This window comes from Ochotona princeps, chromosome 7, assembly GCF_030435755.1.
Source record: "Ochotona princeps isolate mOchPri1 chromosome 7, mOchPri1.hap1, whole genome shotgun sequence".
In the NCBI taxonomy this organism is placed as follows: domain Eukaryota; kingdom Metazoa; phylum Chordata; class Mammalia; order Lagomorpha; family Ochotonidae; genus Ochotona; species Ochotona princeps.
In genome coordinates, this window is record NC_080838.1 from 44208167 (window position 1) to 44232917 (window position 24751).

Genomic DNA, 24751 nt, shown 5'->3' on the forward strand with positions numbered 1-24751 from the left:
ACAATGCTGGCAGTTAACAGAAAAAGATAGAAGTAAGAACACTTGTCCTCTGTTTCAAAGAGTAGTTGTTCCCCAAAAAGAGATATAGCATTATTATGACCATACAGTATACATTACTCCTCTAGTCATTTCGTTTATTTTAAATTAAAAGCAGACCCTGTTTCAACCATGATGTACTAACATATTTAAAATATTCATATTATTTATATTTCTTTGAGGATTAATCCATACTGGAATATGTCTTAAGTGAAATGAGTCTGGAACATGGCTTTAGTCGTAATATGATATAGTTTTATGGGTATAGTTTCAAAGACATGATGCTAAATTTTTAGTCTTAATAAAGGTGGCTATGATGTTCATTGCTCCATTTAACTAAATTTTTTTTTGGCATACTGACCGGATTATCTCTGGCCCCTAGAAGATATATTTTGTTTTCAAATTAGGCACACCAGAACATAGTTTAGCAAGCTGAGCAATGATATGGATTCTAGCCTCTACTTGTCTATTTGGCTAGCAGCTAACATGGAACAAACAGCTAGCACAAGCCTACTCAGAGGACCTGAGCTTAAAAAAAAAAAAAAAGAAAAGAAAAAGAAAAAGAAAAAAAATCCCAGGGCTGAGCTGGACAAGTACTGACTAAAAGGAAGCATTGAAAATACTGGCAAATGAGGGTCTCTAATACTAACAGTAGCCCCAGTTACTAGTTCATGGGGGATGTATGTAGTCATGCTTTCAGCTCTCCCAAAGTTTAAAGGAATCTAGAAGCCTATTTCACACAAGAAATCCAAGCAAAGGGTATTTCACCAACAATTTCAAATTTTTGGCCAAGACTTTGTGCTTCTGACTTAAAGGAAGTGTGTGGCAATAATCATTTGCTCAGATTCTATTGTTAACCTCAATCCTGTTTGATTCAAAGATGTTGAGCTCCTGGGGATGACGATACATTTTGAAAGAAGTAGAGTGAAGATTGAATTTTTCAGCCAAATGCAAATTACCATAGAAATAAATATGAGGAAAAGAGAAAAAACACAAAAATGATATTAACCCTAAAGACAGAAAGAAAAAGAGTATCTAACGTTAGGAAATACGAGGGTAGTTCGCCTGTTGTAAGTACTGATCTTGTAAATAGCTCCATCATTCTGCTAACATTAATTAAATTCCATAAACCCTGTGAAATCAATGATTACTATAATTAAACTGATATTTCAGATCAGAAAATGAGACTTACAATGTCTAAGATCATAGTAAGACTGTATGGCCCAGTTTGGCAGATAAGCGACATGCCCCTGTATCACGTCATTTCCCTAGAGAGGGCTCACTCTCTCCATCTCTCTTTCACTATGTATGTTGAAACTAAGAAGATATAAGGCTAGAATAAATTAACTTGATCATTAAGAAGTAACACTGTAAGTTTATCAGTGAAACTTTAAGATGATATGGAAAATATCTAAATGAATACTCCATAGTGAATAAATAACAAATGTGATGTGTGAATTCCATTTCAGTGCATTGCATTTATTTTTTACATTTTGATTTAAATGGGTAATTTAACCAAACACATTAGTAAATCAAGAAATCAGGGCACGTAAAGCAGTCCCCATACTACACAACAGCACATAAAAGACTCATTAGTTTGGAAAGAGAACACAGCAGACAGACAGAAGGAACTCTTCTTGTTGCTATAACTACAGCACAACAAAGGTCAGCAGCAGGAAGGAAAAAATATAAAAAGCTTCCTGGACTGAACATTAACAGCACAGAAATAGTACCTTGAATTTTCACTCTCAACAAAGAAAAGTCAAAGCACTTTCTTAAAGTAAGGTTAATCAAACATAAGCTAAATGATGGAAACACACATTCCACACAAGCATTAACCATAGTTTCATTTGAAATAAATATTCAGAATCTTTTACTATTGAAAATGGGATTGTCTATGCTATGTTAGAGAACTAAAACCTCGAGTTTAGGAGAAAAGCAAATTTAGATATTTTAAGTTCACAACCAGATTATGAAAAATTTCTATAATTGTACTCTAAAATGCAATAGTAAAGAAATGATGGTTTCAATTAACATTTAATAGAAAATGGTTTAAAATTAGTGTCAAAATTTCACTAAACTGCACATAACTTTAATAAAACTGATTTTATACCTCAGAAATGTAAATTTTGTAATTAACTCCATTATTAAAGATTCGTGCATATTTTTTGTTATTTGATTTTCTGGTTGGGCAAGTCCTAGCAGGCAACTTGGAGAATTGAACAGATTTTTATCAGATGCATGGTGTCTGCATGTGAGAGGAAACAAAAGGTCCACCTCTAGTTGATGTGAGGAGAACATTTGTTATCTGCGTTACTGAGTCTGGGGTTTTGACTAAGAATGAGGAAAGAAGTTGAGCAGGCTCTCTTTCGTGAGTTCCAGTGTCCTGCAAATCCTGCCAGACAAGACTAGTGTGAAGAAGAGAACAGTTAAAAGCAGAGGGAATTGAGGCCACACACCCTGGGCTGCCACGGGGCACACTGACTGCATCACGCTCAGCACTGGGGGACAGAACCACACAGAATGGTTACCAGTCAGTTCCTAGTTATTTTCCCACAGGGTCTCCAAACTTCCCATTTCTTTATCATTGCTACATATCTGAAAAGAAAAGCACATAATGAGATCTAAGTCTCAGGTAAGTTTCCTTGGAGCAAAAGGTAAGTGTAGGCTGCCTTGCTGCCACCACCAGAGGAAAGCACACTGACAGGTCAGCCTGGGGCTCCGGCTGCAAATTTGTGTTTACACGTATTAGCGTCTGATAGTCACTTAACATGTCTTTGTGTTGTTTTATATAAAAGTTCATCTACCACTGCACTTACAAGTTAACATTTGGGAAAAAAAGGAAAAAATCTGTTATTTCCTAATAAACCAAAAAAAATAAAGCATGTAAAATACTTACAGGATAATACAAGAAGATCATATCTAAACAAAAGCAAGTTGAGTTAAGAAGCTTGTCAAAGGAACATTCTTCTGAAGACTTCCTACTCTAGCCACTATATGAAATATATAGAATTCTGTAGGGATACTATGAATTAATAAGACTTGGAGTGAACTAAATGTGAACAATTGTCAAAACTGATACCCAGGATAGTATTTGACACATCCATACCTGGACAGTGTCCAAGCTCTATGTACAAACACGTGAGTGATGCTACTTGAACCACTTATTTAACTCAAATGTCATGCTAATCAGGATAAAGTAATGGTATTTATTGTGCATCCAAACTTTTCATTATTCTGAATTTGCTTCCTTATTTCATATTCTGAGTTTGCCAGCTGTTCCAGAAAGGCATTAGTAGTAATTAAAAAGAAAGTCAGGTAGTGAATATAATCAGAAAACCTGCAAAAAGCATGTAACCAATTGTGTTGGCATGTTAAAAACATACTTCCAATATGACAATCAGTATTGGATGACATCAATATTTAATTATAAGAGAAAAAAACCAATAGGCGTGCACAACATAGATTTTAAAAGATTCATCAAATTCCTATTGTTGAGCTATGAATAAGACTACTAAAACGCTCTTAAATTTTTAAAAATATTAATTACAATGATTAATTGCATATAGAAGAGTCCTATGGAAATAACAATAGTTTACCTTGGCTGATGGTTCATTATCAATGAAAGCTTTGTTGTTCCTCTGGTAAGGGTAAGGTGAACAGTGTTTTTTTTTTTTTTTTTCAGGAAATAGATCAGCTGGGCTAGAAAGAAATAGTTAATCGGAGGGGAGAGTAAATAAATAGGGCCAACTAGAGAAAGACTTTGAACACCACTTTTTGCATTATGTATTTTTTTTCCTATAAGCAATGGGAGTTGGGTCAGTCCAAATCCAGGAACCTGGAGCTTCTTTCTGGTCTCCCAGGTGTGTGTAAGTGTCCATGGATCAGCTGTTGCTGCTTTCTTAGGCATTTTAGCAGGGAGCTGGATGGAAAGTGGAACAGCCATGACTCAAACCAGCACCCTTATTGCGATGCTGGTGCTGCAGGCAGCAGTTTGCTTCTTATGCCATAGTTTTGGCCCAACAATGGAAAACTTCCACCCGTTTTGTGTATGCAAGTTTTTTCAATGTGATTGACAGAGATTGTTAGGAATCTTCTCCACGGCAGGCAGCAGGTACACAGTGGAAAGACTTAGACTCTGATGTCTAGAATCTTGAACTCCAGTAAGCAAATCAATAAAATAAAAACACCATGCAACAACAGTCAAAGAAGAACTGAAGCAACTATTTCACATTTGTTTTATTTGTATCTTCCTTCTACAGGAGGTGTAGTTGTTTTGTTACTATTTACATTATGAATTACTGTGGAAAGAGATAGTCCTGAGACCATGAGCATGAATTGAGATGCTACTTCCAGGATGTTAGGTAGAAAAGCTCCACACTGTTTTTCTAACTTGGATGTTGAACATGTTTTATGACTAATAGGGAGTACCCCATTGGTGCTTTGTTAAATGATCTCTGGGTTTTGAAAACACCATCAGAAGAGCTGCTTCCAGTGCCCCAAACTTAAGTGAGTTTGTGTTTAACTGTGTTATTTCTGCGTTCTTTATGCTTCGGTAAATTTTTGTCAGACTATTACAAATTTGGCTCAGTTTTTTTACAGATTTTTAAGAAAGCAGAATTTGTTCACAGATGAACTTTCTTCAAGTCTGTAAGACTGCTTTTAGCGGCAATGTCTAAAGGTGACAAAGAGCAAAAGAGCTCCCTGCGGAAGAAAGATCTCAAGTGCATGGTCAGGGCTCTGTGGTCCACTTACCTTAAAGTTTCTAGTGTTCCTCTGTGTTAGAGCCTGCCAGCTGTCTACCAACATTGTTTCTGTTCTCTGCAGCAACAGAGTTACATTGGGAAATGTCTGTCCAGCAACATTCTGTACAGGACTTGGTTTGTGATTGGTTCTTGACAAAGGAGGTGAGCTGCAGAGCTGTGTTCCACTCTCAGAACAGGTTTTTAAAAAGGTGAGCATGCATGTCCCATTCCCTTCTGCAAGCTGGATGGGGCTGACGTCAAAGCAAAAGAAAATCAATGAATCACTAAAAAAGAGCAGTCTGCTGGGTTGAAATCCCCTCCCTGGACTATTAAAAGATCTGAAGAATTAATTCCACAAACTTTTGCAAGCTACCATTTTAGGGATTTTGGAATAATGATGACAGTGCTGAAAAACATTATGCAAGGTGGTAGCAATGATTTACAGATACTTCATAATGTAACACAACATCTGTGTGGGTGTGGGCACCTATGCAAGAGCTTCTAAAGTTGGAATTGAAAATGTTCTTAATGCGATATTTGTGAAACCCTTGCATTCCTATTTCAGAATTCAAGCCATAAAAGCAGGATAAAGCAAAAAGCCACTTCCAGGTAATTAGAAGCTGGAGCGGGCATTTCATATAGGGAACAAACATTAAGTGTTAGTGATTCATAAAACTCTTGACCCTGAATTAGAGTTAGCAGAGAATAAAATGTTCTTGGAAACTGTTATGAAAACTCAATAGAGGGTTTTGCAAGGGCTAAGGTGGCAGTTCACCAGATTGCCCAGATTTTAGTCATGAATGTGTTCCTGCTTCTAGAACCCAGATAATGCAGATCCTGGGAGGCAGTTGTGATGGTTCAAGTAGTTGACACCCCTTTGAGAGACATGGACTGAATTTCCCATTTGCAGGCATTTGAAAAGAGAGCCTGCAGATAAAAGGTTTATCTCTCTTTGTTTCCAAAATGAAATTAATATAATTGATAAAGAAATACAACAACAAAAGACCCTGGCATATCAACTTGAGAAGAAAATACAAGGTATAGGCTACTGTGAGATATCACGGAAATATAATATCTAAACTGTTATAATAAATAAAATTAGGGGATATGAATACATATATATACATATCATACATATATGCATGTATATACATGCTTACACATTTGTGTATATATATAGATAATGAACATGTATGCATATAAACACATGCATACATACACATATATACATGTGCATGCACACACACACACACACATATTCCTTTATCATAATTGTCTAAAGATGAAATGAAATCCCCTGGGCAGGCAAGGCTTGCTATGTCAGAATCATGAGGGGAACTATTTATAATTTGTTCTATATCTTTAATTAATCAGATAGATAGAATATGAAGAAACTACATTTGTAGCTAAATATAGATTTTTGGTGTCCAGAGAGAGTATACTGATGACTTAATTATGAGTCTGAAGACTAGGGTAGAGGCTATAGCATTAAGCATGTAGATGGGTACAAATAGAATTGGGTGTAAATTCCAGCCTTGTTACATCCTAATTTTGTGACCTAACTTGAGCTATCTAATATCTTTAAGTCTCCGTGGTGTTATTTGTAAATGGAAATGCTTATGGGTTACTACAAGGGCAAAATAAAACATTTGCAATGTACCCTGTACATTTTACAATGTAAGATATTAGCAGTTGCTCTTATTAATAAGACTCAATGTTTTAAGTTTTGTCATTGAGAAGACAAAATTCTTGGGAGTCTTATTTTTCCTGGTTTGTTAAAGAATTTAACCTAGTGGCTAAATTCTTGCCTTGCAACCGCTGTGATCTCATATGGATGCTAGTTCGCATCCTGGCTTCTCCACTTCCCATCCAGCTCCCTGCTTAAGGCCTGGGAAAGCAGGAGAGGATGGTCCAAAGCCTTGGGACCCTGCATGCACATGGGAGATCTGGAAAAGGCTCTTGGCTCCTTGCTTCAGAATGGCTTAGCTCCAGCTGTTGTAGCCATTTGGAGAGTGAACCAGCAGATGGAATATCTTTCTCTCTGTCTGTCCTTCTCTCCATAAAATTTGATCTGCCTTTCCAATAAAAGTAAATAAACCTTTGAATAATTGCATGTTCAACACTTCAAAAATTCTAACTTTGGGCTAATATGCAAAATACCTTGAAAAGCATTTTAAGTATTTATCATCTGGGGCTGTTGCTGTGGTATAGTGCATTAAGCCTCTGTCTGCAGTGCCAGCATCCTGTATGGGAACCAGTTCAAGTCCTGGCTGCTCAGTTTCCAATCCATCTTTCTGCTGGAGGCCTAAGAAAGCAGCAGAAGATGGCCCAAGGCCTTGGGACACTGTACCCACATAGAAAATCCAGAAGAAACTCCTGGGTCCTAACTAGTTCAGCTCTGGCTGTTGTAGCCACTTTGAGATGGAATCAGCAGATAGAGATATCTCTGTCTCCTCATCTCTATATCTCTGACTTTAAAGTAAAATAAGTGAATGTTTAAACAAATTTAAAGAATCTGTCCTCTTTTGGGGAGTGTTTTCCTTCATTAAAAGGAGACTACATTTTGTGAGAAATTGCCCATGGTCTTCAGTTGAAACACAAATAAAAACCTCAAAAGGAAAATATCATTTTCCGCTTTCATATTAGGAAAATATAAAAAAGCCTTATTAGCATAAGAGATAATTAACCATCTTGTTATTTCCCCAAGCAACCAGTTAAAACCATACCTAGTCTGCATTTTAAAAATTATATAAAACATACGAATGAATCCACAAGAAACACTAAACTTTTTATCCCCTAATACAAAAGTTGCCCTTGAAACAGCCCCTTCATATCTGCCTACAGACTGCTGACATCAACAACTTACCCTCCATCCCTGGTAGAATCTTGATATGGTCAAGGACAATCTTCTGAAAATTCAAATAAAAAATGGTTTAAAATGTCCTTTCAACATTTTGTCAAAGGAAACAACACACCATGACAGTTTTCTTCCTTCTCGGAAACTCTACTGATACAGGGCTCTGGAACATACTTGTAATACAACTTTTACTCTGCTTTGCGACAACTTAATTTAAATTTATATTTCCTACTGTACAGTCATTAGCAGCTCCAAGAAAAAAAATTAGCTGAAAGAATTCTTTGTCTTTACCATTTCATAACTATTTCTTCTAGAGCATAATCGTAGGACAGCAAGTATGCAAAGTATTTCATTTTCTTTAAAGCAGCAACGAAGAGGTTAATTCATAGCTGTATTTTTGCATGAGTTTTATTTGACCAACCAGAGTAAAAAAGACTTACTTTCAATTATTAAAGTATTTTTTCCCAAGTGATAGGAAGTAAAATGTTAATCGCATACTAGTAAAAAAATTAGTTTACTTGAAATATAAAAGTAGCTTTTAAGTTTAGAATTTAAAATAAGACAGTGAGTTTAAAATTTGATTCAACCCTTGAACTACCACATGGGCTAGTAAAAGAGGAAGAGAGAGAATGAGATTAATGTTTGAGATCAAACATCACCAGTTTTTTTACATTCTCACATATTTTAAAGATCTAAACAACTAAATACCGATTATAGCCCCCCCACTCCTTAAAGATATAAATTATAGCGGTTTTTTTACACCTCTTCCTGGATATACCAAGAGAAATATTTAAGGGCATGTGGAGGGACGCAAACTAAGCGCATTCTTCCAGCAAACACGACCTTTTCTGTTCCTTGTATGGCTCTTCTCAACCCAGCCAGAAATCCCAGACAAGTTTATTTACACACACGCCCGCACCCGCACACACGCACCCCCGCGCGACAAGAGAGAGTGGCGGAAACGCCCTCTTTCCTTCCCTTCCAAACAATTATCTCCGAGCAAAAAAAAAAAAAAAAATCCAATAATAATAATAATAATCAACAGCCCTGTGCGCTGGGCCGCTGAGACAGAGCCGAGCGCGGGGAGGGAGGGCGATCCGCAGGCGAGCAGGGAAACGTGGCTCCTCCGCCGAGCAGAGGATTTGTGAAAAGGAGCGCTGGCCCGCGTGCGCCTCTTGTTCCCCGTGTAATTTGCAGCCAATCATCAGTAGGTGTCCACGGCCCTGCGTCCTCCTCACCTCGGCGCCAATCACCCCTCCCGCGCCCCCGCCCCAAGCCTCCACACCTCCTCCCTCGCCTTTCTCTCCGGTTCCCCTCCCCCAGCAACCACACGCACGCACACACACACACACACACACAAACAGAGAGAGAAGGGGGGAGGGTGAGAAAGAGAGAGGGGGGAGAGAGAGAGAGAGGGAGAGAGAGGAGAGAGTCCCCGGCTCCCTCCCTCCCTCGCACACAGCGACAGGAGACGGACGGAGAGCAACGCGCTGGGAGAGGAGAGACCACCGACAACAGCCCCGCGCTCTCACACATACACTCACACTCGGCTCTTTCCTCTCCCCCCACCTCCTCCTCCTTCCACCCCCACCACTAACACCATCTCCTCCTCCTTCTCTCTGCAACAAGAAAAAAAAAAGCCATTTACAGGTATTTTTTTTTTGATCCGCATATTTATTTATCCCCCCTCCCCAACAGTTTGTTTACAAGTATTAAAGTTGTAATTGGGAGCTGCCAAGACACATCTGGATTTGTGTTTCTTTGTGTTAGGGGGTGATGTGCAACTAATTAAAGGCAGACGGGCAGCGTCTGCAAATTCTAAGGCTCCCCAAATAAAAAGAGACTGGTAAGTGATTGTTCTTTCTCTTTCTCTGGCTTTTTTTTTTTTTCCTCTTAAATGTTTGCTGACCGTTGGGATCGTAAAAGTAGATTATTAATGCTGGATTCCAGCAATAAAATCCGTGGCTGTATTAATTTATTAATTAATCTGCACCCGCCCCTCCTCCTGAATGTTAAATATGACCTTTGATCTCTATGTCTCTGGTAGACCAGACAGACAATATTAGGCATGTACAGTCACATTGTTTAAAAGGAAAACAGGCGCATGAACTATGGATGTCTGATTTAGCTTTGCTATAGAACTATAGTTATTTGTGTGTGTTTCATTTTGGCTTTTAAAATAAAATCCAAACAATAGCTGTGGCTTAGGTACCTTTTTCATGCTCCAGAGATGCACTGATTAAACAATAATGACCTGGATCCCGGGCACAATCCTTCTCTACAGTTTCTGGTGGCATTAAACCTGGGGGTAGAAAGCAGGGGTGGTGGTGGCAATCAGTAAAGCAAGTGAAGCTTATGTCTGGAAACATCACTCTAAGATTCTGGAAAGGGACATTGAATTATTCCAACAGACTCAAATGTTGAAGTGTTTCCCTCCTCAGTGTGGTGATATCTGATGCATGGTTGGCATAACTAGTTTTTACCAAGTAGCAGTTATTGTGGTCTTACAGTTACAATGTGATTCGCAGAAACTGAAGCTGTATGCATATTCTTGCTGTGTCTTTCCCCACCCCCTTCCTAGCATACAGAATATTTAGCCAGGAGCATTTTGGGGGCACCCTTTGTATTGCCTTTCAGACCTCAGAAGGGAGCAGTTTTCCCTAATGTGAAACCACAGAGGTGTTTCCTGAGTGATTAGGGACTTGCTGGGACTGAAAGATGCCTGCTAGCTTCTAATCCAGCCTGGGGTGAGGTGCCTTATCTTGATTTACTTTGCCTAATAGGGATTTGTTTACATAAACCCCTCTTTTTAGGGCACCTCATCAGTAGGTCTTGAAGTTTTTATACTTAGAGTTGGGGGCATAAATGGTTCATTAATCTAATTGTAATTATAATTACGATAATTGATATTCATTTTGAACTCTGAATATTTGAGATTGAGCCCACTGGGCCCCTATTTAGAATTCCCTGAACTCCACATTATAGACCAAGCTGAGAGCTTCAGAAGATGTCAGAAAAAAAGATATCCTGCCAAGGGGGAAAAAAAAATATCTGAAACAAAGAAACTGGTTTTTAGGTGAATATATGTTTGTGCTTTTCTTCTTACAAGGCAATATTGTATCTCCCCCTCTGTTGTGAACAACTAGACTATCTGTTCCTAAAGCATAATGCTTGTGAGCAAAGAGACAAATGCAAATATTCAGTTAACATTAAACTTTCCTCTTAGAAAGAGCAAAAGGAAAGGAAAAACCATTTTAAGGGTCCATTTCTTCAAGTTTGATACCACCACAAGGGGAAAGTATGCCCCCACCTTTTTTATTTTTTTACTCAATGCAGAAATCAGTAATTGTGAGAGACCCCGAGATAGAAGGGGGGCATGCTTTTCTGTCGGGAAGGACAGCAGTCTCCATTAGGAATGATTGGGGGTATTCTCTCAGAGGCTGCAGGCACTTGGTTTAAACCCTGTGACATTGTTTTTATTTTTTTTCTTTAAATTTATCCAGTCTCTCTTTTCTTCTTCCTTTCTTCTAAACAAGTAGAACACCACCCTCTCCCCTCACCACCACCACCAAGCCCCACCACCAAATGGCTTGTACAATTGAGACCTGTCCTTGGTCCATTGAATTAAGACCCTAACAGAGCCAGCTGTGCTGGGATTCAAACTAATGACCGCAGACACAGAAGGACACTGTGGCAGCTGGTAGTTCTTTTTTCCCTGCCTCTTTAGTTCAGATTGTATGTGGGCAGTCTCTTAGCTCTCAGTTGTATTGTGTTTGCTTACAGTTTATACTCGGACGTATTGTAGACTTTCTCAGTACTTCATTTGCTAATTTCCTGTTCATTTTCCTCATAGGGCATTGCTGTTTTCCACTTTACAGCATTTGCATGCCCAGGCAGCACTTGTTCACACATTTCATAATGTTTAAATGCCCTCTGCTTATAGGTAGTATCGCCCTCCCACCCCTGATTTGCATGTCTTTAGCACTCCAGTTGCCCTTTTCCCTCGACATTTGTCACCCCCATCTTCCCTCTTTCCCCGGGTATCCTGGCTATTAATACATTTTCTCAGGAGGGTTATAAGAATAGGGGGGAGGAGCTGTGGTTTGCTGCGGGGAGGCCGGGAGGGAGCGGGGGAGGGAGCAGGGGTTGGGAGTGCGGTGTGTGTGTGTGTGTGTGTGTGTGTGTGTGTGTGTGTTGGGGGAGGGGGTGATGATATGTGAATGAGGCAGGGGCGCGCGGGGGGGGGTTGTCACATCTTGACGATTGTTATGCAAACGACCTGACTGAAGAATGTGGGAGCTTTCGGTTCTGCGGTGGGCTAGCGAGGGAGGCTGTTTATTTCTTCTTAATCTTTTTCCTCGTGCAGCCGGTTGGAATGACTTTCTTTATTTTAGTTGTAACAGTTGGAGGATAATGCAAAGGAAGACGCTGCCCGGGAATTCGCCGTCTGTGGAAATGCGCCCCAGAGAGGAATAAAGCAGCCCTCACCTTGCTCTCCCCACCCGGACCCACTTTCTCCTCCCTCCTCGACCCCCGCCCCGACTCCACCATCACCCCCTTCCCGCCCCCCCACCTCTCCCCCTTTCCCACCCAGGTGTCGGACCAGGCGGTCCCCACTTCCACCCTGCACCCCTTCTTCCCCCCCTGCACCATGAACACCAATGTCTGCGTGGAGCCCGGGCCGAGCCCGGAAGCCCCGGGCTTGCCCAAGGAAAGCCACCTGCCCGAGGGGGCCCTGAACAGCCTTGTGGATTACAACTCGGAGATGGAGCGCTACCGCTCCTTCGCCACCTCCTTCTACAAGACCAACGGGGGCGCCTTCCCGCAGGCGGCCAAGATCGCGCGCATCACCACCCCCATCTTCCCCAGCAGCGCCGCCGCCGCCGCGGCCGCCGCGCGCATCGGCATGTCCCCCTGGAACTGCGACAACGCGGCCACCGCCGCCGCCGCCACCGCCATGCTCTGGGGCAGCGGCGGGGGCGGGGGCGGCGGCGGGGCCGGCGGCGGCGGGGGCGGCGGCGGGGGCGGCGGGGGCGGCAGGAAAGCCTCCTCCGCCGCCGCCTCCTCCGCCGCCTCCTCCTCGGCCATCCTCCCCGCCGCTGCCGGGGGCGCTGGCGGCGGCGGCGGCGGCGGCAGCGGCGGCGGCGGCGGCAGGACCGGCATGCACCACCGAAACGACTCCCAGCGGCTGGGGAAAGCTGGCTGCCCGCCAGAGCCGTCGTTGCAAATGGCAAATACTAATTTCCTCTCCACCTTATCCCCTGAACACTGCAGACCTTTGGCGGGGGAATGCATGAACAAGCTCAAATGCGGCGCTGCTGAAGCAGAGATAATGAATCTCCCTGAGCGCGTGGGGACTTTTTCCGCTATCCCGGCTTTAGGGGGCATCTCATTACCTCCAGGGGTCATCGTCATGACAGCCCTTCACTCCCCCGCAGCAGCCTCAGCAGCCGTCACAGACAGTGCGTTTCAAATTGCCAATCTGGCAGACTGCCCGCAGAATCATTCCTCCTCCTCCTCGTCCTCCTCAGGGGGAGCTGGCGGAGCCAACCCGGCCAAGAAGAAGAGGAAAAGGTGTGGGGTCTGCGTGCCCTGCAAGAGGCTCATCAACTGTGGCGTCTGCAGCAGTTGCAGGAACCGCAAAACGGGACACCAGATCTGCAAATTTAGAAAATGTGAAGAGCTAAAGAAAAAACCTGGCACTTCGCTAGAGGTCAGAGGAGATGATTTCTTGTTTCCCAGTCTCCCCTCTTCCCTCCTCACTCCCCTCTCTTCTTCTCCCCTTCAGGGCTTCTGGTCTGGCTTCAGGATGCAGTGCCCCCTCCCCGAAGCGTCGTTCAGGTGTAAGACGCAGTTGTAGGTGGTGTGTGGCCTCAGCGCGCGCGCGCACACACACAACTCACACACACACACACAACCCTGCCCCTGCCGCACTTCCAAGGAACCGCCCTCCTCAGCAGGAGGCTGCCCCTCCTTTTCACCTCTGGGGGAGGATTCCTGGAATTGGTGTGCAGAACCTAGTTTCACATTCTGTGTGGTCAGTAGTTTTCCTTGGAAGGTTAAAAATGTTTCCCTTCTCCTTTCTGGGGGATTTTAAAAGAGAGAGAGAGAGAAAGAAAGAAAAGAAAAGAGAAAGAGGGAGAGAGAGGGAGAGAAAGGGCATTCTGCCCAAAAGGCTGGACACACCATATCCTACATAGCTTTGTTAGCCAAGATGGGCTTATTAGTGACCCGGTTGTAACAGGAGAACACAGTTTGTGGCACACAAGTCCATGTTCTCGTAAAAAAAGAAAAAAGGAAAAAAAAGGAAACCAGAACACTTGAAACAAAAAAGCATTAATCATTGAAGCTGAAATAGCTGAATTCAAAAGGGGCGTTTTCTACCCCCTTTGAGAATAGTTTTTCTTCTCATTTTACACACTGTTTCTCTTTCTTATTTTCTGAATATTTGATTTTTTTCCTGAAAAAGAAGAAACACTATAGAAAGTTAATGATCACCTCCAGGTTTCAAGATGTGTCCTAGAATAAAGGGATGCAATCATTTAATTTTTTAGGCAAACGATGGTTATTTTGTTTAAAAATTATTTTACATACATTCAACAGTGACCAATTCCTAAAACTCAATTATGAAGAAATTTTCCCTTGTGTCCCTCATGTTGTCACAAGTTTTGTGGCATCAAACCTGTTCTTTACACCAATCAGCTTGGATCAATGTCTACATGGTCACTAATATTTTCTTTCTCTTATATGTCCTTAAAACATAATATGATTGCTATATTTGGCTTTGGATTATGTAATTTAGAGGCTGATGTGTTGGAAATTTCATATGATATCGTTTCCAGAGAATGGGGGAAAGGGCAAAAATGAAAGATCACTGGTAGATGGACGTGGTGGTATCTTAACTAAAGAAATATGGATGTGTGATTAGATTGAGTCCAATGATAGCTTTGTAGAGTAGGGGGTTAGAAGCTCTTATGTATAGGGACGGCAGGTGGTGGAATTAGCATTTGGAAAGATTCTATTAGCTGAAATGGAGAGTGAGAGTGGCTCCCAAAAGTCTTCCTCAGACAGGAGCCTGTACACTTTTCATGTTGTGAGAACTGCTTGGAACTAATTTATGGGTAAGCTGAAAGTTGCCTCTAAAATAATGTGGCAGATCAGCAATTTTTGTTGTAGATTTGAATCCAAAGAAGACACAGTTTTTTAAAATTAGTACAAGTCACAATAGTTCAGGACTCCAAACAATGTCAGAACTATATTGGTGTCATTATTGATCATGATCAGTTCCATCAAATGTTGCACTTACTCCAGTTCTCAGAAGACAAACCATCTCTTTTGAAAGTTTAACTTCGCTACAGGGTGGCTGACAAATCTAAGTGAAGATAATAGCAAATTTAAAACACGTGCCTTGCCTCTCTTCAGTGCAGAAAATTAGCTTTGAATTCTGTCTTCTGGATCCATTCATTATAGTCTCTTCAAACTTCTAAGACTCAAGAAAAATTAAAGTTTTACTCGCAGTACCATTTTGTATTAACCCATTAGGTTCCAAGTTTACAAATCTTCAAAAATTTCAGGTGCATCATGTTTATTTCGAAGTTACCGTAAGTAGTATATTGCTCACTTTATAGTTGTCCTATACAAAGGATGGTGGAACACAGTGAGTTAATGACCAGTTGATAAAAACATTGGCTTTTATTTTCCATCATGAAATGTGATACCTAGTGATTAGTGAATGGGGCCACTGAAAGACTTCTGGTTATTTAATAATATAAATACAAATAGATTTTGTGTCAAACTGCTTCTCTCTTTGATGAGAAAGATGTGAGAGGGAGAGAGAGACTCCGGTCTGCTGTACCAGTTCCCCAAATGCCCATACAGGTGAGGGTGAGCAGCATGGGGATGGTAGGGACCCAAGCACTTGAGCCATCACCACAGTATTCAGGGTATACTGGCAGGAAGCTGGAGTCAGGGCCTGGAGCTGGATGTGGGACTCAGGCACAGGCATCTTAATTGCTAGGCAAACACCTGCCTTATTTTCTGGATATTCTTTTATACTGATGGATGCGTCCATGTTTCATGAATGTGTTTTTACCCTATTGACTGTTTTTGTCACTGCTTGTTGTGGTGTTCAAATACCATGGACATTTGATTACAGAATTCATTGAAGTTACCTTTCTTGTTTGGAAAAAAAAATTTCCTGCATACAAAGTACTGCTGGGCTTCAGAAGGTGGGGTGAGAATAGGAGAGGAAGCCAGTTTCTCCTTTTGTGGAACTGTCAAGAGTTTCTGTAAATACAGGCCACTCCCTGTCAGAGGATGGGTTGTGTTTCAAGGCTAAGTTTACCAGTGGAATGCTGTTTGGCAGAGTTTTTAAAAACTGCCTAAGGTCCTATCTAGGTTATTAAAAAAGAAAAAGACAGCATGACTGCTTGCAACCTACAGGTAAACACCAATTGTGGTTCTAAGAAGACAGCTGGATTTGCATTAGGCTTTCAGGCTTACATACCTGAACCAAAGCTGGACTGCTGGGTGTGGGTCAGTAAAAAGCCTCCTGCTGACCTGGCTTCCTCCCTGATTTGGCCCATCATCATCTGAGGAAGTGTTTTGGAGCATAAATGGAGTCCTGGTTGAGAGCAGTGATTTGGGGTCACATTATGGAAACCACCTGTGAATTTCTGGTGTTCACCCAGTAGCTCATATTTGTTGGCTTAAATTAGGCAGGATTAACATCTGGAGGACAGTTACGACTTCTGATTGATCACTGCAAACCACTGGTGCTCCTTTTCTCTTCACTTGCTCTTATCCCCTAGATTGGAGGCTTAAGAAGATAGTTCCAGAGTGGGTAAACTGAATTTAAGGCAGACTCACATGAATCTGTTAGGATTCTTAATCTACATTTTTTAAAACTTATCCTCTAGACGTTTTATTTTTTTAAATCAGTTGTTTCTATTCTTTTTCTCAGTCTCCCTTTAAAAGGATCTGCATGCTCTAGAAATGTTTATAAAATCACCTGTTGACATTATGCAATGTGATAGCACACACATAATATTGAGTTTTTTTTCTGTAATACTGCGTACCATATAGTTGCATATGCCACTATTTAGTCAGTTGCTGTATTTAAATTAACCACTAATTGTTCCTAGCAGTTTTTATTAATACTGTATAACCCTGGGTGAAACAACTTAATTTAAAAATTGTGTCATAAGTGATCAATATTAATTACCTTGATACTTTGAGAAATGCGATTGGATAGGAGAGCCAGGTGATTAAGTTCTATAGCAACACTAGGTGTTTTGCAAATGCAATCGTTCAGTTCTTATGCTCACAGAAGTTACATTTCTATAATCTACCTTTTAGAAACATCCCCATGGGATATGGTTCAAGAGAAAAAGTTGTCCCATGGGCAACCTTAGCCTCTTAGTTCCTGAACATTGTTCAGGTGACATGATTGATCTCTCTGGGACCACATTGGAGACCACACAGAACTGGTTTCTCTCCTGTTAGTTGATTTATGGAATTGCATTAATAAGCAGCAACTCTGTGGGATTCCCTGTCCTGCTCCTGGTCCTTGCTGCATCCACACTGCCACCACCCAGGCATTTCAGAAGCTGGTGGAGGTGCTGGGAGGAAAAAATGTTACAGAGAAGAAACAGGCACTAGAAGATGGGGTCCAGGGGAAGAGTCCAGCTTTTCTTTTTTCTTTTATTCCCTCTCTGAAAAATTTATCTGCTGAATGTACAGGCCAGCACTCATTTTTCTACAAGTTTGGCTGAGCTTCTGACAGATTTGATGGGAAGCATTTATATTGTTCCAAACTTCTTATCTTAATTCAAAAGTTTGTTTTAGGGGAGGAGGGACAAATGGTTCACACACAGACACACAGACACACAGAAAGCGAGGAAGAGTGAGAGAGAGAGATTGTTAAGTTGCAGAAACCCCACAGAAAAGCCTTGGTAGGCTTTTGCAATTTGTCTAGGAATATGGCACCTCTCTCCCAATAAAGTTCTTTTGTAGACCACACAAAAGAAGTGCATCGTTTAAACTCAGTGTCACTGTAAATAATGAAATCAGTCAATAATTGAAAACAAGGAAGTTTGGTGATTTTTAAAAAGCATGTATGCATAGAATATAAGTAGATCCTATCTTAAATTGAAATACTCACCAACTTCTCAATTTATGTCACCATGTAAAAATACCATTATATTTACAGTTTTCAGAATCCAAACCGATTTTTGTAAAAAATATAAATTCTGATTTTAATCCAAGATGCTAATAAAAAATTGGCTATCAAAGAGAAAGAAGACATTTTTTAAAAATCAAAAAAGATAGTATATTAACGTTTGAGTATAACAGAAGTACTATGGGAAAGAGTTGGAATTATACAGATAGTAATAATAAAGCTCAAAAGATTTGACTTTGAAGTCAAGGCATTGATCTGTATTAAGTACAATGAGGTTCTCTATCATTAAATTTAATACTAAGGAGTTGGAGTTGATCCTAAGAATCTCAAACATTATACAGTTTTAAAAATTATGCAATGCAGTTATTATTATGTTTTCATTATTATTACTCTTAATGATTAATTTTAATAATTCCTAAATAAAAACAATGTTCTCACCTGTCCACATATCCTATAAATTCTGAGAAATCTTTTAAGATTGTTACTACAGATAGAAACATAAAGTGAATAAAACCCATTTGTAAGAAAGATTTATAGGTTATTTGAGATTCAGCAATCACCAAAACCAAACAAACAATCCTGAAAGTTCATATGAACAAATTAGACATTACACCTCATTTAATCAGATGAAACTATTTGGACTATTTAAGAAGGGAAAAATGTATTCATGATGAAATGAATAAAAATTCCTTGTTTTTAAATTTTTTTTCATGAGATTATGATTGGCACATTGTTGGAATGTTCATTCTTGATACAAAATTGAGTACTGAACCACTGCAACATTTCTCTCCAGGAATATGTGCCTTTAAAAAGTCTTCTGAAGTTAATGCTCTTTAGAATTTGCTGCTTACCTTCGATTGGTTAGATTATATGACTGTTTAGTTCCCTTTTGCCAGAAACAGTGCACTTTAATTTTGCTTTGAAAAGCGTAACAAAATAATCTAAAAAACTCTCGCCCTACCCACACAGACATGTTTGATAAAGTAATGGGTGAAACTAAAGGTTTACTCCAAGACTCATGTAAATACACCAATTGGAGCAAGGACTACTACTCTTCATTTGCCTTATATTTCTAGGCTAGCTTTGTGAGAGCAAGAATAGTCCAAAATGCATGTTTAAGTCTGTAATATTTATTAGTAGTGATTTCCAGTCACTGATCATAATTTCAGGTGATTTTGGCTGGAGAAATAAAATACCTTAGAAAATATGATTTTTTATAAAAATTTGTTTCCAACACAGTGAAGTTGTGTGTGTGTGTGTGTGTGTGTGTAATTGGCTTGAACTTTGAGAATTTTATGCATGATTTTGTTCCTTCATTTGTAGTTCACTGTTTCTGTCCACTATATATTTTCATGGAAGATATGTTATGGTCCTTAAGAATTTTAAAAAATTGCGGGAGGGGCACAAGAATGGCTTATCCTTGAGTCATATCTTGTTGGATCAGATGCAAACACCTGTTCTGAAGTTGAAGTTGAGTTATTCTGCTAGGTAATCAAACAGCCTCCTTCCCTTCAGCATCATATGTTTTCTGTTGTTTATTGAGTTATGTTGCACCATACTTCAGATGCGACAGTCATTTAATAATGTTGAAGACTTAACTCTGCAGGGGCTAAAAGTATCCCAGCAGGCTTGTTAACTTTTACTCTAAAACATTATGGGAAATATTTTTTCCTCTGTGAAACTTCTGGGTTTTCTCTTAATTCGTTTTAATGTCAGAATCCATAGCTAGGTATGTGGTCAAACCTATAGAAGGTTTTTTTTAAATACTAAAGCTATTTGTTTAAGCTTATGTTTCTTACTAAATAATAGCAAAGAATTCCTTTTTTAAAAGGATTTATGTTCAAGATGTATTTCATTAGCTAATATGAGACTAGACACAAGTTACATTCAGTAAATAAGCTACTTAGTTTATTGGATTATCATTTTTTTTAAGTAAAGTTTCTAGTTGGACCATGGGACCATCTAGTAAGATAAGACATTGTTGAAAAAAATGACTCATGTCAAGTAACTTACCAGTTGAAGAATAATTTCTCTGAAATGTGGAAATGGCGGCAGTATACTTTGCCACATTTTAATATTACAAGTAGATTAAACGTTTTGAAAACTGATTCTATGTAATTTTTCAGTCCTATTTTAAAGATATCAATGAGAAGTAGAGAAGACAGCCACGTGTAAGTATAATTCAACACATCAATAATTACAGTTTTCATAGTTGAAAGGCCCAAAAGAAAAATGTGAGGTGTGTGATTTCTGAAGACCTGTTGTTAGTCATAGTTTAGCAGAGGTTTGACTTGAGCTCATTTGAAAACAGATAAACCTGATAAACAAGTTTCCTTATTCCTATACATGTGTTGTCAACGACCTGAAAAAACTGGGCAAATTATTTGGTGATATAAGTCAATGTTGTGAGCAAATTTATTTCATTTGGCGCTTTTCCACTTCTTGACCACATGCCCTCCACTGCCACTGATTTCTACTTTTTACAGATATATATGTGCTTGTATAATTTCTATCAGGAACTTTTTAATTGGCTGCCATATTCTTTCTTCTGACAGACATAGGAAGTTATTCTAAATATGTCTCAGTTCAAGAGAATCCTTGTACGAAGTGGTTAAATGTCATGAATTCTGGTTGGAGAATATGTTTTTATATATTACGTCGAATGCGTTTATCAATTTTTTGATTTGGGCAAAGATATATTCATAAGAGAGTAAAATAAAATCACAAGTATACATTATGAGATGAAGAATATAGTGATTGTGCCATGATTACTTTTACTTTATCAGCAGAAAGGGAGTATTTGTGAAACGAAGTTAGTTATTTATCAGTAAAGCCTGATGTTTTTCTGAATAAAAATGGAGACAAGCCCTAAAAGATGTTGAGTAATAACCAAGGAAGATGAAAACAAAGGAAAACTGAGTATTCAAGCCAGAAGGCAATACACATCTAGAATAGACGGAACTTTCTCAGCATGAGATGTGGATGTCTACTTTCCCTCAGCAGCTATAGACATTTACAGTGAGTGGAAAAATATAAAAAGAAGTGCAGTATTTTTTTTTTTTTCATGGCTTGACTCAATGCATTTACTTTGAGAATCAGTGCTGAGGCTTATGTGAAGTGGAGTGGAGGATGAATTAGGGCTACAGAAAGCAGATCGGCACATAGCTTATGTTATTGTTTTTACAAATGCTTTTGAAACATTTGGTAAAATCATCCCAAAGGGTGACTGAAGGAGAATATTTCTAAGATGGGTGGAAAAAGGAATCCCACTTGCATCTCTTCTGCATTTAAAATTCTATACTTTAGAGGACATTCCTGAAGAAGTATAGTATTGAAATATGAGGAAAACTATACTGACCATGCTGTTTCCTGCTCTAAGATTTAAGAAAATAAAATCTGAAAACCCACCAAACCACAACTAGGTGTTCAGCGGTATCACCCAAAGCATAGTGATAAATTGAATGAGAACAGAAAGGGAGCTGTTTGTAGAGCAGGAAGTCATGGGCATTTCTGTGTATTTCAGCAAATCTAGCAAATTCCAGAGAAGATGTGTTTTCTTGAAAACTTTACATAGGGAAGAAAGATAAAATACATTTTTGAAAACATAGAACACCAAACAAATTCAGTTGTATGGAAATGTTGATGATTAGGGATAATCTATGACAAGAAAAATAGCTGCTGGAGATTAACTTATTTATAGGAAATGTTCTTTTCCCTAATTAAAATGAGATACTTGGTACTTTCATTGTAGCTGTGAATAAGAAAGAAAAGGTGAAATTCTCAATTGTATGCAGATGGACGAGAAATGAAAATGTAGACTCTAATGTTAAACAGTAAATAAGTTATGTGCTCCAGTTTCCGTCCATGAAAAATTATCTTGTGTTGTTTACACCCCCCATCAAAAGAAAATTATTCTCTGTAAGTTTCTATATGTAGAGTTAAATTCCTTATGAAGTGAAGTGGTTTGGGGTTTTTTTCACATGAATTTGGGATCCTTTCATTGCTCTTTTGTTTGATGGAGATGTGTTAAGTTTGTGTGGTGTTAATGTGCTTTTCAGACTGCAGGTGTTAGGATGGACCTCAGTGGTATGAAACCGATGGATAGGCTTGTCATCAGAAAGTAGAACAGAACAAAACAGGAAAGATGAGTGCATCTCATGTAGTAAGAGTAGGCATTGTTAATCTTTCAATCAGTATTTGTATTTACTCAGTTACATGTGTATCCATATGTTGGGATGCTGTGTAAAATGTGTTTCTATCTTTTGGTTGCAGATCAAGAAAGCTTGAAAAACCAATAGTCTAGCAAATGCAGTGATAATGTAGTAGTCTATAGCGAGTAAAGGTGGGTGCATGCCTCCACCCCTGTGATGGCAACACACACACACACACACACACACACACACACACACACACCCCTGTGGTACATGTTCATAATCTCATAATATTAGTAAGAAAATCGTAAACTCTTGATAAATTCCATTCAATTTAGTAAATTTTAGGTAGGGACCTATACTTTTCAAGACTTCAGATAACTTCTGTGGACAACCACATATATACACATTCAGGTACACACATACAGGCACACACACACTCTCACAATCATGGCTTAAACAATCAGTTATCTTTCTATTTAAGTGTAATTTTGTTTTTTGAGTACTTATGGCATTTTTAAATTCCCAGATTTAGTCTTTCATTCAAGAAACTTAGTTCTCTATCTATATTTTCCACTCTTAGTACAGAAAACAGATTTAAAATAACTACATTTAATTTAAAAAAAAAACTCTGTTAATAATCTTTCGGATGTCTTGATGCATCCTTGGTGAAATTCTTGTGATCTGCATAAGCACATCAGCTTACTACCTGATGTGATTTTGCAGTGCAGTATTAAGGCTTTTTTATTTTATTTTATTACAAGACATATTGTACAAACCATAGAAAACAGTTGTTTCACTTGAATAAAGGATAAAGCTATATTGGAAATGTCACGGGAAGAGAAGTAAAGAAACAAGGAATGAAGGAAAGATGGGAGCTCAGGCAGGTTCCTGTATTGCTACAGACTCAGAGAAAATTAGAAACCAGCACAATGGCGAAAAGCATTACCTGCTCCAGGTCATCTTGAATACAGTTTGAAATCAGTAGTAATAGTTGATATCTCACAATTTACAGAAATATGTTCTGAATTGGAATTTAGGCCCACTAGAAATGCTTAGCATTTTTTATTTTCATTTACCATAGTGGAAAAACTTATTCCAGGAGTATTTTCTTTAAAAATTGTTCTTTAAATTATATTCTCATGTCTGCAATTAGGAATCTGGAAAGACCAAGATGAAAAACTAAAACTAAAATCAGTGATGTGGTTAGCATGAGAGAGGTCTTCCAGTCTCTACAAATAATTCAGAAATATCCATGTCATTTCTAGGTCATTATAAGGAAAAATTTCTTAAAAGTGCTTAGTACATAGAAAAGGAGATGAAAGGAATATTAGCTAGTGTACCTCCACAAACTCATTCATCTGAGGGAAGAATGTTTGAGTGTTAACTTAATATTGCAAGATTTAACTATCTAAAATATCACTAGTTTCAGGTGAACAATGGAATATTTTATACTTACAGAAAAGGAGGTGGTTCCTGAAAATATCCTGAGGAGAAGTTAGAATGTACATGGAAATTTACCCTAGCAGGAGAAATGCCTAAATCATGACAATAGGAAATGTGTGCTAGCTTATGTCATTTCATGGAGGGTGGGTGAACCAAAATGCATCTCCAAAGAACTTAGAAACATTTAAAAACATAACAGAAATTGAAGTAGCTCTTTACTCTTTGTACTTTGACTTTGTTACTTTAAAATAAGAAGAAAGTAAAATTTGACAAAAAGGCAAGTCAGAATACTTGTAAATTTGAGCACTTGTGAAAATAATTTGTTTTTCAGAACAGAAAGAAAAACTCTAAATATTACTCATCCCCTTGGAAATACAGTTTAATCAGGTGTATTATTTTGATGATAACAATGGATTGAAATGTTGGGAATTAATGGTCCCCAAATTACTATTGCTATTTAATTCATGGGAAGCAATTGACTATCATGACAAATTGTGGACAAAATAAATTTTAGTGATTTATCCAAAATATTACTCAGTTGTGAGAAAAATTCTATTACATTTATTATTTTTGCTTTTACACAATATTAAAGTAGTTCTTAAATTCTCAGCTCTCTAGTATTCAGAGTAGTGCCATAATTTGACTTGCATAGAGATGTTAGCTGTCACTCTGCTATTTAATTCTAACATAAAATTAGAGGCTGTCCCAAGTGAAACTTTGATAGGTTAAATATTACCTCTCAATATTTTTGAGTGACCTTTAATTTTTTGTATTTTGTGTCATTTTTTTTTAAAGATTTATTTTATTTTTATTACAAAGTCAGATATACTGAGAGGAGGAGAGACAGAGAGGAAGTGGAGCTGCCGGGATTAGAACCAGCAGCCACATGGGATCAAGGCGAGGACCTTAGCCACTAGGCCATGTATTTTATATTTTTGTCAATAGAAGAATGGTGGAGTGGATTCAATGTAGTGACTGCTTTAAATTAAACAAAATTTTCAAAAATTGCCAAATAATTTGCTCATAAAAGACTACTTTTTGCAATCAGGAATTACCTATAATCTCACTGAAAGGTACTGTATTCAGTAGGAGTCACTAAATGACTCCAAGGGGAGGTTGAATTATTGAACTGTTATACACAGACTTTCACATATGTACAATTTTCAAATTCTATAACCATATGTGTTCATGCATATTATGTACATGTGAATGAAATATAAACAGACAGATGTAAGCAGATGAAATATTTCATTCTTGAAACTATGGTAGGGATTTTATTTTATTAATTATTTATTTTTATTTAATATTTTATTAAATACTTTTTATTTGAAAGACA

General features: G+C 38.7%; 1 protein-coding gene across 3 annotated transcripts in view; it reads left to right on the forward strand.

Moving 5' to 3' along the window:
* The first annotated feature begins 1696 nt into the window (after nt 1-1696).
* CXXC4 (CXXC finger protein 4) overlaps nt 1697-24751 on the forward strand; it is a 31520-nt gene continuing 8465 nt past the window's right edge. The window contains exons 1-3 of one of the 3 annotated variants that reach the window (XR_009245796.1): nt 1697-1816; nt 2419-2569; nt 22091-22129. Coding sequence is in view for 2 of the 3 variants with exons in the window: in XM_058666699.1 (XP_058522682.1) it covers nt 12290-13351; nt 22091-22105 (1077 nt within the window). In the remaining variant the exon portion in view is untranslated. Of the gene's footprint in view, nt 1817-2418; nt 2570-9050; nt 9289-9408; nt 9485-12032; nt 13352-22090; nt 22130-24751 lie in introns of those variants that run through there. The other 2 variants (XM_058666698.1, XM_058666699.1) reach the window with 2 other exon arrangements.